The following is a 16,411-nucleotide window of genomic DNA, read 5'->3' as shown; positions in this document are numbered from 1 at the left end:
ATTATGATTTGTTATTTATAGAGCTGTGTTAGATGCTTTGTTAGAAGCATTGATCATACCATCTCCAGATCAGAAGGAGAATTTAGATCCTGCTGTGTCAGTGCCTCATGACTCAGTTCCAGTTTTAAAAACTCCAACAACTTCAACTGCACGTATTTTAACATTAGTTGCATATCTTGTATCACACGCATCATTTAAAATTCCTTTAATGCATGTTCTCAGAGGCAGGTAAGTTGCTTATTTTTTTTAAATGATCAATTAATTTGCATATGAGAATAATTTTATTTTTTATATGATCTTTATTTTTTTTTATAATTAATTAGTTGAATTATTATTATTTAACTATTTGTGAACATATGTAGCAGTTGAATACCTGTTTGTAAGTAATTCTCTGTTTTAAAAATTTAATGAACTTCAGGTGATTTATATTAAAAAGTGGTTTAATTATACTTTCTCAAATTGTGTTTTCTCTAGAGATTCTGAATGATAAAACTAAGCTTAGTTAATTCATAAAAAGCATTTCAAAGTTTTGAAAAAATACTTAAGTAATGAAAAACATAAATACTATTTGAAAATATTTATATTTGAGCAATAACAGCATTTAAATTAATTCTACTTTTTTGAATTCTGCACCAAATTGTAAGTAAATTTTAGATTTATGTTGAAGGTTACGGTCATGAGCTGTAATTAGTAATAGTTTCAATTTTGATGTGTTGTTTGAAGTTTAAGTCTTTATAAATATGTTGCTTACTGTAGGGAGTTTTAAATAAATCTTCCAAACATTGAAGAAAAGAAGAATATTCTTGGTTATCAATTTGATAAATTTGTTGATCTTCTTCATTTTACTCTAAAGGCTTCACTTGCTATCTAGGATGTCATTTTAGCTTTTTGTATGATAATATATGGTTTGAATTTTAATGAACACTAAGATTTAGCAGAATATCTACTCAACAATAATATAAATTTTTCTCTGCCATTTTGATTAGCTGCAATAATGTATTTGCAGACCATTTATTTGCATTAATCTTTCACCCACTTTTCTGCCAGTAATATCACTGTTGTATCTCATTAGAAATTTCTATGTAGAAATTTGAAATGTTTCATTTTAATTCAGTTGGCTACAGACTTCATTTTTGTTTTCATAGTAGATATTTGCATTACTTAGCATCACAAGCAGGAGCTTTACTATTTCACAGGTCACAAAATAATGAATTTCATTGCTTTTTGTTCCCATGAATTTGCAAACTAAGATAAGTGATTTCATGGGGGAAAGGAAATGAAAAAAGGCTCAATGAGTTTGCTTACATATCATTCATCAGTCCACCACTTTAACACCCATACTCTGAAGTTCCAAACCTTAGTTCAATGGTTCTCAACCTGCCCCATGCACCCCTTTCACCATTGCTAGAAGATAATTCACCCCTCTTCTTCAAAACTAAAAAAATACATATGGATTTATTTAGAATATTTTTTAATGTGTTTTATAAATTAAGCAACAAAAAGTATAGAAAATTTTGATAAATACCAAAATTTGAACAAAAGTAATATTTTATATTTATAAACTAAAACTACATAACAGCTAACTAAAAGGGCAACTGCATTGCCTTCCTGAAGCTGTGATATCCTCCCCTTTATTCTTTTAGGTACTGTTAATAAAAGCAACCAGTTTTTCACTTACTTCTTGCACTATGATGTAAAATGATAATTTAATGATTTTTGTTATCTTACATTGCTTGTTATGGTGCAATGACTTTTAAATGTAAAAGTATTAAAATTTATTAAATTTTTAAGGTTAGTATACGTAGATTCTTGTTTTGTGTATATTTATTGATGTTTTTTTACCTAGTGTAAAAGCCGATGAAAAATATGTTGATGTTCTGACCTTAATGCTAGAGTTATTTAATACTCCATCTGAAAAATCATATGTCATCCAGTGTCAAGAATGTGTTGTGGTAAGTAATGAAAGTCTTATAAGTTAAATTTTATTGAAACACTTGAGAACATGGACTTAAAGCGATTGACATAGACATGGTCATTGACCACTTTCAAAATGTTTTACTTCTTTATTTCTTTTATGATTAATTTGCACATTTTCATTATTTTTTTTATCCCTCTACACATCTATATCATGTACTTTTTTTCCTCTACACATCTATAATCATGCTATCTGAACTGTAATTTGATATCCAAACATAAATCACATTTTGTTTTATTGTTTTTGTTGAAATAGAAATGTTTAAAATTCCGTCTCTTCAGATATGGTGAAGTTTTTGTTTGTTATTGAAAAACATATACAGAAATTTTTGTGTATCATGAAATTTTAAAATTTAACTATGTAATAATGTCCAATTACTTTTTTTTAACGTGGAGAGAAGTTGTAAAATTTCTGTTTTCATTTAATATACGCATTGTTAAAGTTATTGTACAAATGAGTTATTTTGAATGTTATCTATATGAAGAATCAAGTTCAATTACACCAATAATACAGTCTTTAAATAAATAAATAATAATAAAAAGAAAAGAGATCTGTGTGTGTAGTTTTAGGTTCAGATATCAATGTTATTTAACTTATTGTCATTGACATTATTATTAGTTGAAAGATTATAAGTGGAAATAATGAGTTTCTGCTCCCATTCCCATCATCTCATATCATTGACATAAAAAATTAATATTGTAATGAGTAAATTTGAATTATTTAATGTACATTATTGATTGAATTATTTATGCAGCTTAAGTTTTTTACTTACTCAGAAAAATATGTATTTTCAAAAAATCTTTGTTTGTTAATGTTGTTTTATCAGCAGAGCTATATATTTTTTATTTCTGAAATTATTTTAATTGAAACTAATACATTAAATTTATACTAATTAAAAAAATTAAAGTAAAATCTGTCTTCTTCTCTTTCTGAGCACTAGTTTTTATGAATACTTCCTTCTATTTATCTATGTTTTGTACTCTTTATTAACTGTGTGTATTCTTTTATTTTCAGTCAATTTTACAATCTCTTTGTGATCCAGATATCAGTTTCATCACTTTTGATAGCGGAGCATCTGTTACTGAAGTGGTAAGAATATGTATTTTCTAAATGTATTTATGCTCATAAAAACTGTACAGTTAAGTATTTTGTATAATTTATTTTTAATATTTAATTTTTAAGATATTATAGAAATTATGCTTGTGAGTTACATAACTGTTGTTAGCTTTATGTATGGGGAGATATGTGAAAGCTATTTTTTTATTTAAGGTCCAAAGGGCTGGGTTTTTAATAATTAATTTCTTAAATAATACTTTAAAGAACTATATTTTTGAAGTACATAAATAGCATTGTAATTAATTTTACATATGGGAGAAAAATATTTGATTTATTTTTTATTAAATTCTGAAGCACTAGATAAAATGGATTGAAAATCAAAATTATTATAAAGTTAGATACATACTAATGTTATTTCTTTGTGCATTCCGAATTAAAGCAAATAACACTTTGCTACAGAAATTTGTCTCTTGCTATTGAACAAATATGACTTATAGTTTGAGGAAATCATCGTTAATTACAGAGTATCTTTTCCAGTCTGTCTCATCATGGGCAGCTAGTTTTCCTTTTCAAAACTTCTAGTATCATTTTGAGATTAATTTTTATCACTACCACAGATGTAATCATCTATAGATTAGACATAATCTGTAATGAATTTCAGGTGCATATTTTGATTTTTAGCTTTATGAAATTTGATAATAGAATGAATCTAACACTTGGTGAGATATTGATTCCATTAAACTTTTATTTCATGCTTGCTTAGAATCAGAAATGGGTAACGTGAAAAGTCACTAAAACAGATAAGATAATGTAGCATGTATGTAATTTTAGTATGTATTAAAATATTTTTCTTTTTCTCTAGTTTTATTTCCAAGTTCTTTAGAAAATCAAAAAATACTTTTTATGTATATTCATCTGACACTGATTACTATTAAAATTACAAGTAACTGGTGATAGACTGAAATATGAACTTTTGTCTAAACCAGTAAGTTTGAAATCATATTATTTTTTTTATCATCACCAACTTCTTCTTCTTCTTCTTTCTTTCTTTTTTTTTTTTTTTTTTGACCAAAGGGGCAATTTGCCCAGAAGGACTATTAATTTCGTTTTCACATTTTGCGCTGAAATGTCGGTTAACTTTTCAAATTGTTGCCACCAAATATTAGATCCCTGTATTATATTTAAAGAATTTAAATGATGAAGAATCTGCATAAACGTATGTATGTTTCTCGCATACTGATAAAATAACAGTACTTAATAACAGTACCTCAAATTTTGAATAATGTACATTTCCACCTGAATATGGTCATCTGGAAGCCCAAATTTAGAATTTAGAATTTGTTTTATTATAAATTTCATATTTTGTAAAACTTTAACGAATTTTTGATTAACAGACTCAACAATTTCAAAGCGAGCAAATGCAACACTGTACGAAAAAAATTATCTCCATCACAGGAGACTGTGTATTGGAAATTCTAAAGATATGCTCATTTAAAAATTATTTTGTGATATTGCTGTTGAACTGAATTTTATGGTTTATGTGCAAAGAACATGATATTTAATAAATAAAGGTAACCCACAAAACATTATAAAAATGCCCTTTTGCACGTAAAGCTTTCAGATTTTTTTTTTGGGGGGGGGGAAGCAAAAAATATATATTGTGAAAAACATTTAAAAAAAGTTCTCATCCCTTTTTGTACCAGCTCTAAAACCATGAATACTTAGTGATTTGGAAGAACTACAAGGCAGTTCTAAATTTTTGAGCTAATGAAATATAAGATGCTAATTATTATAAGCATTTTGAGTACATCAGATATTTTGAAAGTTTAAACTCAACTCTAAATTTGGATAAACTTAAAACAGGAGACTTCTAAATCTTTCTTTAAATGAAAAGTATTTTTGAAATACATTTAAGGTTCGTGCATTTAATATTTTTAAGTGTGAATTTATAGTTTGTTCATATTTTCTACTACACACACAGTATTTTGTAGATTTGTCCTGATTAATATAAAGGATTGTAATTTAACATCAATTAAATTCTACTAAAACATTCCTTTTTCGGTTAAAAACCCTTGTATTCCTCACCATCACCATGATCAATAACCAACCTATGTGCATGTGTGCTTTGAGCATAGTAGGATATATAAGTTTCCAGCACTTGTAAAATTTTACTGAAAATGCATCATAAATTTGCAGTTACTTTATAATTGCATCAAATGGCAATCTTTAATAATCAGTGATTATTGTTGTATGTGTAGTTTAGTATTTTGTACAAGTAGGAAGGAATTTGCATTTCAAGTGAACTGAATTTACAGAAATTGTAATCTTAGAATCTCTGATTGTGTAATTTGTTTCTCATCAGTTATCAAGCAGCTTGCCATGTAAGGAGCATATGTCTCAAATTTGTGGAGCTCTTATACAGCATATTGGCTGCCATCAGCATAGTTATTCTTCTGTACTCCCATCATTACGATCTCTAGTTATGCTAACTGAGCATGATTATGGTTTCTATCATGTTAAACAGTAAGTAATATTATATCTGTGATACCTTAAGCATTCAGATGCACACACACACACACATATATATAACATTGGGAAGCATAAATGAAAACAAGGAGCTCAAGTCTCACCAAAATTATTTAATTGTTTAATATTGAGGAAAATAATTCTTGTGTAATAATAAAAGTTGAAGAAGGAAGAAGGGACAGCATTTTGTATTATATGTAATTTTTTCCCCCTATAAGCAAATCTACAGAAAAGAAAATTGTTAGCTTTATCAAACAATAAAAAAGTTTTACAGGTTTTTAGTCCTATGAAAAATAAAAATAAATAAAATGAATTTTGCCAGTCTATGAAATATTAATATTAGCTAACTTTACCGAGTTTTCGCTTGCATGATTTTTTTTAATATATAAAATTTCTGTCTTCATGTTTAGTTTTATTTATTTTTCTAAAGAAGTTGTGATAGATGACTAATTAAATTAGTATTTTTACTGTTATTATATTAACTGAAGTATCATTTTCATTTCCATGTAATATAGAGAATTTTTAGCAGATTATTTGCTGCTGCAGTTTGGGGATTGGTTTATACAGTACAAAGTCTTTAATCCGGACTCATCGGGACTTCGGCGATTCCGGATTAGGGGTTTTTTTTCAAATTATAGATCATCAATTTAAATCTGATAAGATGGCATGCAGAAATTGTAAATTAAAAATATGAAACCGTAATTTATGAAATAAAGAGCAGTTATTATCTAAAGGGTATCAAAATTTATACACACACACGAAAAGGCTTAATATTTATTTGTTTACTTTATTAAACATTTTTTTCAATGTAAGTTGTTTAAGTTGCTTTATTTTATGTGCTAATACTTTCTCTTTAATTCTATAAACAGACATAATTTCTTGTTCAGTTACAAAGTTCCGCTGTTCAAGTCCTGTAATTACTGTGCCGAGAAATACTTGTCAATCGAAATTTTTTCGTTTTTACTAACCACTCTGTCACTTTCTTCATGCCTTTATCCATTTTTTGCAGCAATTCCACTTTTTGTTTGAAGGACATCGAAACCTGCTTTCGCTTTGTAGATCCTTTGGCAGCTCCAGAATCGGAAACTCTTTTTGACCTAATCGAAAGTTCAAGTTTACTTTTTATAAAATTGCTCTAACAGTCTGCAAAAAATAATAAGCCGGATCCAATCCGAAGATTAAGGAACAACGCTATCTGCAACATTAACTGAACTAGATAATTAGATAATTTTAGCCTAGCTTATACCGTCCGTTATATATTAAATGTGCATGCATAAACGTATTATGCACATGCGTAAATGCATATGCGCATGCGTAAACGCTACACGTGCACAGAAAGTTTGTAGCTTTGAGGTCCGGATTATAGATCATTCTGGATTATGAATGTCCACATTAAAGACTTTGTATTGTATATGAATTAATGATTTATAAATAATTACATCACCGAAAGGATAGTATAAGATTAATAATTGTAAAAATTATATTTTTAGTTTATTAAAAGAGATTAATCAAGTTTATTCAAAATATATTATCTATTTGTATTAAATTCAAAATTTTCTAGCACTTCTTCAGAAGTCTGTCTCTGTTACTGACTAGCCCTCCATTTCACCATTAATATCATTATCCTCTTCATAATAAATATGATCAGTTCTTTTCAGAGCATTGCTTTGATGCAACATTTTTTGAACATTTGGACAGTCTTAATTTTTTTGGCCTTTTTTTCAAATAAGGAAGATTTGACACTCATTATTATTAAATTAGATAAATTATTCATATTTTTGGTGATATACATTTGAGCAATTTTTAATTTAGTTTATACATAGGTTGAAATTTAATCTGATTTTTTTTAAACAAAATCTTACGTCTTGATTTATATATCAATATACACAGTACAGTCAAAAGTTGTTAATCCAGACTCGTCGGGACTTCGGCGATTCCGGATTATCGATTTTTCTGGATTATAGATCATCAGTTTAAATCTCGTAAGATGGTATGCAGAAATTCTAAAATTAAAAATATGAAACCGTAATTTATGAAATAAAGAACAATTATGATCTAAAAGGTATCAAAATTTACCAAAAAAAAAAAGCTTAATATTTATTTGTTTACTTTATTAAACATTTCTTTCAATGCAAGTTGTTTAAGTTGCTTCGTTTTATGTGATAATACTTTCTCTTTAATTCTATAAACAGACATAATTTCTTGTTCAGTTACAAAGTTCCGCTGTTCAAGTCCCATTAATTGCTGTGCCGAGAATACCGACTAACTTGTCAATCGAAATTTTTTCGTTTTCACTAACCTCTCTGTCACATTCTTCATGTCTTTATCCATTTTTCGCAGCAGTTCCACTTTTTGTTTGTTGGACATCGAAACATACTTTCGTTTTGTAGATCCTTTGGAAGTTCCAGCATCGGAAATTCTATTTGACATAATCGAAAGTTCAAGTTTACTTTTATAAAATTGCTCTTACAGTCTGCAAAAAATAATAAGTGAGATCCAATTCGAAGATTAAGGAACAACGCAATCATTAACATTAACTGAAATAGATAATTAGATAATTTTAGCTTACACTGTCCGTTATACATTAAACGCGCAGGCAAAAACGTATTCTGCACTTGCGCACACGCATATGCGCAGTACTCAAAGTCTTACGCGCACGCGTAAAACGACTGTGCGCATGTGCCAACGCGGCGCATGCGCAGAAAGTTTTTAGCTTTGATGTCCGGATTATGGGTGTCCGAATTAACGACTTTTGACTGTATATGTTTTTGAATTGCGAGTAATGTAGATGGGCTACTCAAGCCTTTAACGAAATACTAATCATTTGATTTGAAGGTATAATATTGTTTTCACATTCTTTAATGTATAGTTCAAGATAAATGTATCATACTATATAAGCTAATAATATATATAGCTAAACATAATAAAATTGATTCAGGTGATCAAAAAGAATTTTTATCATAATAAACAGAGGAAAATATTAAAGAACTCAGTTTATATTTATATATCTTGTATTGAAATTATTTACAAAATTTTACCATGTAAAAGATGGAAAATTGCTTTTTCTTCATAAAAATAAAAAAGAAAGTGGAATCTGTCAATTAAAATTTTTCAAGAATGGAGAGGCAGAAGAAGACCAGTACAATGCCACAGGCATCATTATATTGAATACTCGCAACACTTTTATTGTAATCCCTTTTTGATAATTCAGATGCTGAGAAGGCTATCAAAGAAATAAATATCCAAATAATTAAGAAAAAGAAATCGAACCAATTTATATAATTTTTTAAGAGGAATATGTCCTTGTGTAGGAGTTGCTCAAGGTACCAAGAGTTCAGACAATAAAAAAACTCAGCGAGAAAAGGCTATGATCCGGAACAAGCAGACTTTTAAAATTTATCTAGGATCTAAAGCTGTAAATACCAAGAACTGAGAAAACATGGGGGGGGGGAAGAGAGAGAGAGAACAAGAAAAATAACTGGATTTATAATTTTAAAGAAGCCGCCAAATAATATTTAAACATGGAATCAGCAGTGTAAAAAATAAAATAAATATTACTAGATAAATCTTACTAAAGAAAGAAGATCATTAAAAATATCAATTTTTTAAAAAATCTACACTGTTTTCACTTATGGGGCAGAAACTGTTCTTAGAACAGTGCCCAGCTTTATTTTGAAATACTTTCTAAGTGAATCAATGTATATGTTCAGAATATTTATGGAAATCAATATTTTGTTGTGTTCTAGTCTGCTGATTAGTGTAGAGTTTTTATTGTTGTGAAAAAAATGTGTAATTGAAAATTTTAAGTAAAATTTTTTATCTTTTCCTAGATAAGTATATTTTTATTGCATCAAACATGTTTAAATATTTTTTTAATTGTAAAATCTCTGATTTTTCCATAATATTTTGAATGTCTTTTTATCAAAGTAAAATAATAATCCACTGAACCAATTTATTCAATACTTCAGCACATAATTATTTTATTTTAACTGAACAGAAATAATTTTTTCTATTAATGTTTTTGCTGTGAAATGAAATTATTCAATAACTTTTTTAGGGGTTTAGAACAACATCCTGGTGCTATATATTCATTGTTTACAAGATTTAGCTTATCATTTAGTAAAGATTCTAGTGATTGTTTATCAACATTATCAACAACTCTTGAGTTCTTGCGACTCATGGTTAATGGCTATGAAGATGGGGCTCAGACTGGACGTTCAATTCTCTTATCTCTAAGTGAACTTGCTGAACTGTTACGATTTGATCCTTCAGCAAAAGGTGATAAAGACGGGACTAAAGTATCTGAACCATTTCAGCCTGTTGTGGAACTGGGAAAACTTCTTGCAGTATGTGACTTTTTATTGTACTCATGTACTTAATACGCTGAAACATCTAAAAAGGTTTTTACTGTATGTATTTAATAACTCCTGCATATAAACTTTTTAAAATATATTTCTGCAAGTTATTTAGATACAACTTAATAAAAAACTTATATAAAACTCTCTCTTCTATGTAAAGAAAGAAATTTAAAACCAAATTTTCACAAAGACCAAAAATTGAAATTCGAATAAACTTCATAAAATTCTATAAATGAAGAATAAGGATATTTTAAAATTTAAAAATTAAAATAAACCATCACAAGAAAAACCAAAAAAAGAATATAAAAGAACAAGAAAGAAGAGGAATCTAGTCAACTGCGACATAATGTCGTCAGGAGGAGGTATGTCGAACTTAATTACATTTCCCCTTCCAAAACAAAATCCTTGCTTTTCTGTATCCAGAATTAGCTGATGAACAGTTTCAATATATTTTTTTATTCTTAATAGTTCACCCAAAAATTCTAGTCCTCTTCAAAGCAAATTAACACTTTGTGGGCCTCTGAAATGCTGGCGTGACTTTTGCTCGCCAATGGTTATCGGCCGCTGTCACGCTGGCATGACTTTTGCTCGCCAACAGTTATTGGCTGCTGTCACGTACACGTCACTTATTTTCACCAGCGACGATGCTTGTATAGATAGACATACTATAGCAAAACATTTGACGATCAGGAAACATTGTTTTCAACTGTTTTCCTCTCCCAATTCACCAGACTGTCTATTATTGAAATCTTTTTTTGTGGATGCTTGTTTTGTTAGTTTGAGACTGTCTTTCGCTGCCTTCAAATATCGGAAACTTACGTTAGATTTAAAGATATCCTTCAAAATGCTCTTCGATTAGGAAATATATGCTGATCTGTTATCAGAAGAGGATAATTGCTCTGATAGTGAAAGTGATTCGGACAGTGGGAGCGATATAATTGTGAAACAATTCAAAAATAAGGGAAGAATAATAATTAGTGAATCTGAAAGTGATGAAGAGAATTCTGTGGCAAATGATTGGTCAGAAGTTGATTTTAAACCTAACTTTCATGCATGTCTGGAGTGGTTTGTGTTACAGATACCATACACACCAGATATATTATCAACTGTGGAATTGTTCATTGGGGACGATTTGTTTAGTTTGTTTGCCACACAAACAAACTTATATCATAATCAGCAGAATGATGATAACAACAATGCATCAACAAAGAATAAAGCTTGGATTGATACAAATGTTGTAGAAATAAAAAAAAATTTTGGGGCTTGTTATCCTAATGGGAATAGTAAGAAAACCAGAACAAGACGATTATTGGTCTACTCACCCTGCATTACATACACTTATTTTGGGGAATATTATGCCAAGGAACTGATTTCGGCAGTTATGGAAGTATTGACACTTCAGTAATAGTGAGCATTGCCAAGAATGGCTTGATAAAATAAAACCAGTTTACTCATACCTGGTAAAAAAGTTTCAAAACATTTATAAACCCGAGAAAGAATTATCGCTGGAGGAAGGTATCATTCCATGGAGGGGCAAGCTATCTTTTCGTACATATAATCCTGCGAAAATTATAAAATATGGAATTTTAGTCCGTATGGTGTGTGAGGCAACATCTGGTTATATATGCAATTTAGAAATATATTGTACACAAGGAAAATCACTAATTGCGATAATATTGTCCCTGCTATCGCTGTATTTAAATTTATGGCACAATGTATGTATGGATAACTATTGCAATAGTGTAAAGGTTGTAGAGGAGTTACTAAAGCATAAAACAAACATCTGTGGCACAATTAGAGTAAACAGAGGAGTGCCAAATTGTTTAAAATCTGCTACATTGAAAAGTAAGTCAATGAAATTTCGTAGAAAAGGGAAAATTATGGTACAAAAATGGAATTCGGCCAAAAAATTGATAATGATGATTTCTACGATACATTCAGCAGACATGGTCGAATGTGTGAGTAAAAGAACCAAAAAGAAGTGCATTAAACCAATTTGCATACAAGAGTATAATAAATTTATAAAAGGTGTTGATCACACTGATCAATACCTATCGTGTTATTCCATACTACGAAAAAAAAAAAAGGACAAAAGAAACGGTTTTATATCTCATAAACTGTGCATTACTCAACGCATTCCAGATATACATCAACAATTCTGAAAATCCTATTAGATTCAGACAATTTTTACTAAACCTTGCACTAGCATGGATTAATGAGAATGAAGAGGAGCAACAATGAAGATCGGCTGTTCAATGTGATAAAAGATCGCCAAGGTTTGATCTATCAGGCAGACTTACTATGGACATGAGAAAACATAGAATAACACATATTAGTGGTAATGGGAGAATTCAAAACCCATGAATGGTCTGTAAAGTCTGCACTGCCGCCAAGAAAAGTAAGTTCCACTGCATACATGTGTTCTTCCTGCAACGTTTCTCTGCATGTTGGAAAATGTTTTCAGAATTGTCATACTAAAAAGAACTAGGATCCTAGGAGTTAAATTTTTTAAATAAAACGTTTTAGTACTAATTAAAAAATATAATTGGAATAAAATGGAATAAAAATAGTGTAACAGTTATTTTAGTGCTTTCTTTAATAATAATTATATACCAGCTACGTATGTTTCGAAAAATTGCGTAAATATCATCGTTAGCGAGCAGTAGAACCTGCGTGAACTGGCGGCAGCGTAACGGCACTTCGATAAATGTGCGACCCGCAAAGTGTTAAAATGGCAAAGTAAAATACAAAGTAAAATCTTCCAATTTAAAAATTTAAATTATCTTCCAACTTAAAATTAATTATTTCCAATTTAAAAATTTAAATTATCTTCCAATTAAATTTTTTTTTTTTTTCTAATCTAAAAAGAATCTTTAATATATATGTAGACTTGTTAATGGAAAACTTGTTACTTATATCTGAAAATCTCTGAGAGTCATGCAATGTTTGTTCTAAGAAGTCAGGGTGAGGGGGGAGATAACTACTGCAGATGCCCATATCCAATCAAAAAATAAGCATTCAGGGAAGAAAACTGCCTGTTTAAAAAAAAAAAAAAAAAAAAAAAAAAAAAAAAAAAAAAAAAAAGAAATATTACTGCTTTGTTTTCCTTGCACAAAATAATTCATTCCACTTACGTCGGATACAGTTTTATGAATTCATAAGCTGTTCATTCTTATCTTGAGAATATAACTTTCATTGCTTTTTAGAAGTGTAATTGACTTTAGAAAGTAACATAATATGAGCAATATTTATTATGAATTTATCAAACCAAAATCTCTTTTATAGAATGAAACTTTTCCAGAATGAGATATTTCTTTTTAATAACTCTTGTACCTTTTTGATTGATTTAGATGCACATTTCCAATAATTCTTCTTTATTTGCTTCATATAATATTGAGTAAAATAAATAGAAATTTTTGTAATATTCAAAATTATTTTGTTGTATTTCATAGTAACTACATAAAATTATTCAAATACTCATACTAAATTTAACAACTGTAGGGTTGTTTGGAAAATAATTTAATATTTTTTGAAAAAAAAAAAAAAAAAAATTCTTTTTATAAATATTTCTTTTAATTATATATTTATCATTCTTGTTGTCATTTTTCTGGTAGTAGCATGATTCCATGCTTATCTACCAAATATAGTGGATGTGACAGCACAATCCATCCAAGCTGTAACAACTTCTGACTAGTTACCAAACATTTGTGAGGTTTTGCATTATTAATAATGAAGCACTACCTCTTTTCTGTTGGCTGGAGTTATTCAGTTTGTCTGTTTATTTGGCAGTGCATTTTAATTGCATAATTGTCTGGTGAAACTGGAAAAAAAAAAAAAAAAAAAAAAAAAAATCTTAAAATCCTACAAACAAAGAGCATCGCATTTTTATGATAAATATCAACTTTCAGTATACTTTGAGCCAGTCTATTTCTTCTACTTCATAATCGCTTGTGTTTGGCATTGGGGCAAACAATCCATTTCTTGTTGCCCAGATATGATTCGTTTAAAAAATTGATTATTTTCATGATGTTTGAGCAACAAATCTCAGTTATCAATGTAATGAAGCAAATTTCTGTAAGAACATGTAGAATCCAATCAAACTTTGAAATGAAACCACATTGTTTAGCATGATTTTAAATGATTGAATTCAACAAATTTAATCTTTTATCCATTTCTTATGTTAGTATTCAGCAGTTTGGTTCAATCAACAGATTTATTTTGGCTTCAGCTTCATTGGCCTTCTAGAATGCAGTGCATTTTCAGTATCAAAACTGCTGCTATGAAATTTTGTAAACCAATTTTGGTATCTCCATATATGTCATACAAATTTTCTTTTTTCCTTAAACTGCACCCATACCTTTTCAGTAATAAATAAGCAAAATATGCAGAAAATACTGTTTTTGACTTTCCATGCTTGATAGGATGCATACATGCGTACATGCATGCATGCACGCACACACACGGGTACATATTGGCCATGCATGTTTTGTGCTCTGTGTTAGTGAAGATGTATATTTCTGAGATAATTTTATGCTCTTTGTTTGTATATTTTCTTTGTTTTATTGCATCATAATTATTTTGCATATAATAGTTATGTATTTTTAAGTCATTTGTAAATTTTATTGTAGGAATTTGGAAATGATGAAGAGGCTGTAGAAAGTCTTTTGGAGAGTATATCAGGCTTACTATCACTTTTAAACAGTGCTGCGGCAAAAGAACCAAAAGTTGAAAAAGGTTAATCTTTCAGTTTTTGTTTTAAAATTTTTATTTTTGCTCAAATGAATTATTTCTCTTTTTTAAAATATAATTTTGTTAGAATTTTTTCAAATATTTTATTTGTTGTATTAGTTTGAAAATCACTTGTATTTACTTCTTTTGTAAGTTTTGAGTTTGTAAATTGTGTTTGGTCAGTATTTTACATTTGTTTCTTATTCTCCATAAAATATATATGTGAGTGCACCAATTTACTTGTTATGTATTTATGTACAATTCAAAAATTAAGATTGCTTTGTATATTTTTGAAATTTTCAGAAATTGTAGAACCAATCTTACCTTTACCTGAAAGTCAGTCTGCTCAATTTTCATCTCGTCCTGTATTCATGGTAGGCGATGTTGAGGAAGGTCGTCTCAGTCCTGCATATTGGTTAGCACTTCCTGGTGCTGATGATGCTGATCAAGAACAAGAGCAGGTACTTGATTGCAATGCACTTTTTAAATTTTGCTGAGTTATATGTTATGTAAAAGGTGTTAATGATAAGCTTACAAATTATGCCCATGTAACAGAAACTATTATTTAAGTATAAAAGCTAGTTGAATTGGTTCTTGAATGTATTTTGAACTTGTAATGATGTATTTAGCTAACCGGAGACTTGGGATTAGCCTGCATGAACCAATATGCCATTAACAATTTATTGGCATCTTTTGTTGGAATAAGATATTTTCAACATCAGCTGATCAAACAAACAGGGCTTTCGATTTTTGGTGAGTATTGATTCGTGGCGGCATTCAAAATCACGTAAAAATAATAACACTTTTCTCAGCTTGTCTTTGCTTCTGTATGAATTCTGCTACATATGAAGTGGCCAACCAAGTTCAAACCAGTTGCTTTACTAATTTAATAATATTAAGTTGTTAATGGTAATTGCTAACATTTTATTTCTATTGTATGTTTCCTGGCATGGGTAACCCAACCACCTTGGTGCAGTTTGTCAGTCTTTTACATATGAAAAGAGAAAAATTACTTATCGGGTGTAAGTTGATGATTTCTGCAATTTTTTTAAGTATTCCCAAACTATTGATATTTGTCATAAGCAGCCAAACATTATTCCCATACCAAAAGAAGAAACATTTTTAGAATATAAATTTTAATTATTTATTATTAATTATATCATATATTAAAATACAAAACACTTGCATTGTTTTTGCAAAATTAATCTCTAATTTTTAACATTTGTCTCCTCTACATGTACACAGTGATCTGTTTTCATTTAAAAATACATCAGAGAATTGCACAAATTTGACATTGCGCACCTGCTGTCTACAGAGCTTATCATTGTTCCCTTAAGCAATTCTGTAGTAAAATATTGTTTTCATTCAGAATTTTTACTACTTTTCTCCATTAGTGGCAAATTTCTGAAGCAATATTTTAAAATCGAGATGAAGGGAAAAATATCACAATTTCTATTCAAAAATCATTAGAACTTGGAAGACAGCAAAAAGAACACATAAAAATGGTGACATTGCCTGACTCAGTTATTACTATGAGCATAGTTGCCTGAGGAATGTTTATACCAGAGTTTGACACATTCTGAAAATTTGCCAACTTCTACTAAGACAATTGTGATAATGCATATGTACTGTGTGTATAAATTGTATTGTGTCATAATATTGGTCTTATGTAGCTTGGCTTAATACTTCATTATTTGCAATTAAAAAAGTGATTTTTAGCATCTAAAAGGGCTTGTTTTTTCCCTTTAGATACGTACTTGCCAAAAAA

At 29.1% G+C, this 16,411-nt stretch overlaps 1 protein-coding gene across 2 annotated transcripts in view; it reads left to right on the top strand.

Annotated features, from left to right (window-relative positions):
• Positions 1 to 16,411, top strand: part of vir (VIR_N domain-containing protein) — a 199,863-nt gene that overhangs the window by 130,138 nt on the left and 53,314 nt on the right. For both annotated transcript variants that reach the window (XM_085815021.1, XM_085815020.1), the window contains exons 28-34: positions 22 to 228; positions 1,847 to 1,952; positions 2,990 to 3,064; positions 5,394 to 5,554; positions 9,615 to 9,903; positions 14,544 to 14,649; positions 14,947 to 15,104. In XM_085815021.1, the coding sequence (XP_085671147.1) occupies positions 22 to 228; positions 1,847 to 1,952; positions 2,990 to 3,064; positions 5,394 to 5,554; positions 9,615 to 9,903; positions 14,544 to 14,649; positions 14,947 to 15,104 (1,102 nt within the window). The remainder of the gene's footprint in view (positions 1 to 21; positions 229 to 1,846; positions 1,953 to 2,989; positions 3,065 to 5,393; positions 5,555 to 9,614; positions 9,904 to 14,543; positions 14,650 to 14,946; positions 15,105 to 16,411) is intronic.

This window comes from Stegodyphus dumicola, chromosome 4 (assembly GCF_044657685.1).
Source record: "Stegodyphus dumicola isolate Sdum_Otavi_A_Nest chromosome 4, ASM4465768v1".
In the NCBI taxonomy this organism is placed as follows: Eukaryota; Metazoa; Arthropoda; class Arachnida; order Araneae; family Eresidae; genus Stegodyphus; species Stegodyphus dumicola.
This window is presented reverse-complemented; position numbering and strand designations above follow the sequence as displayed.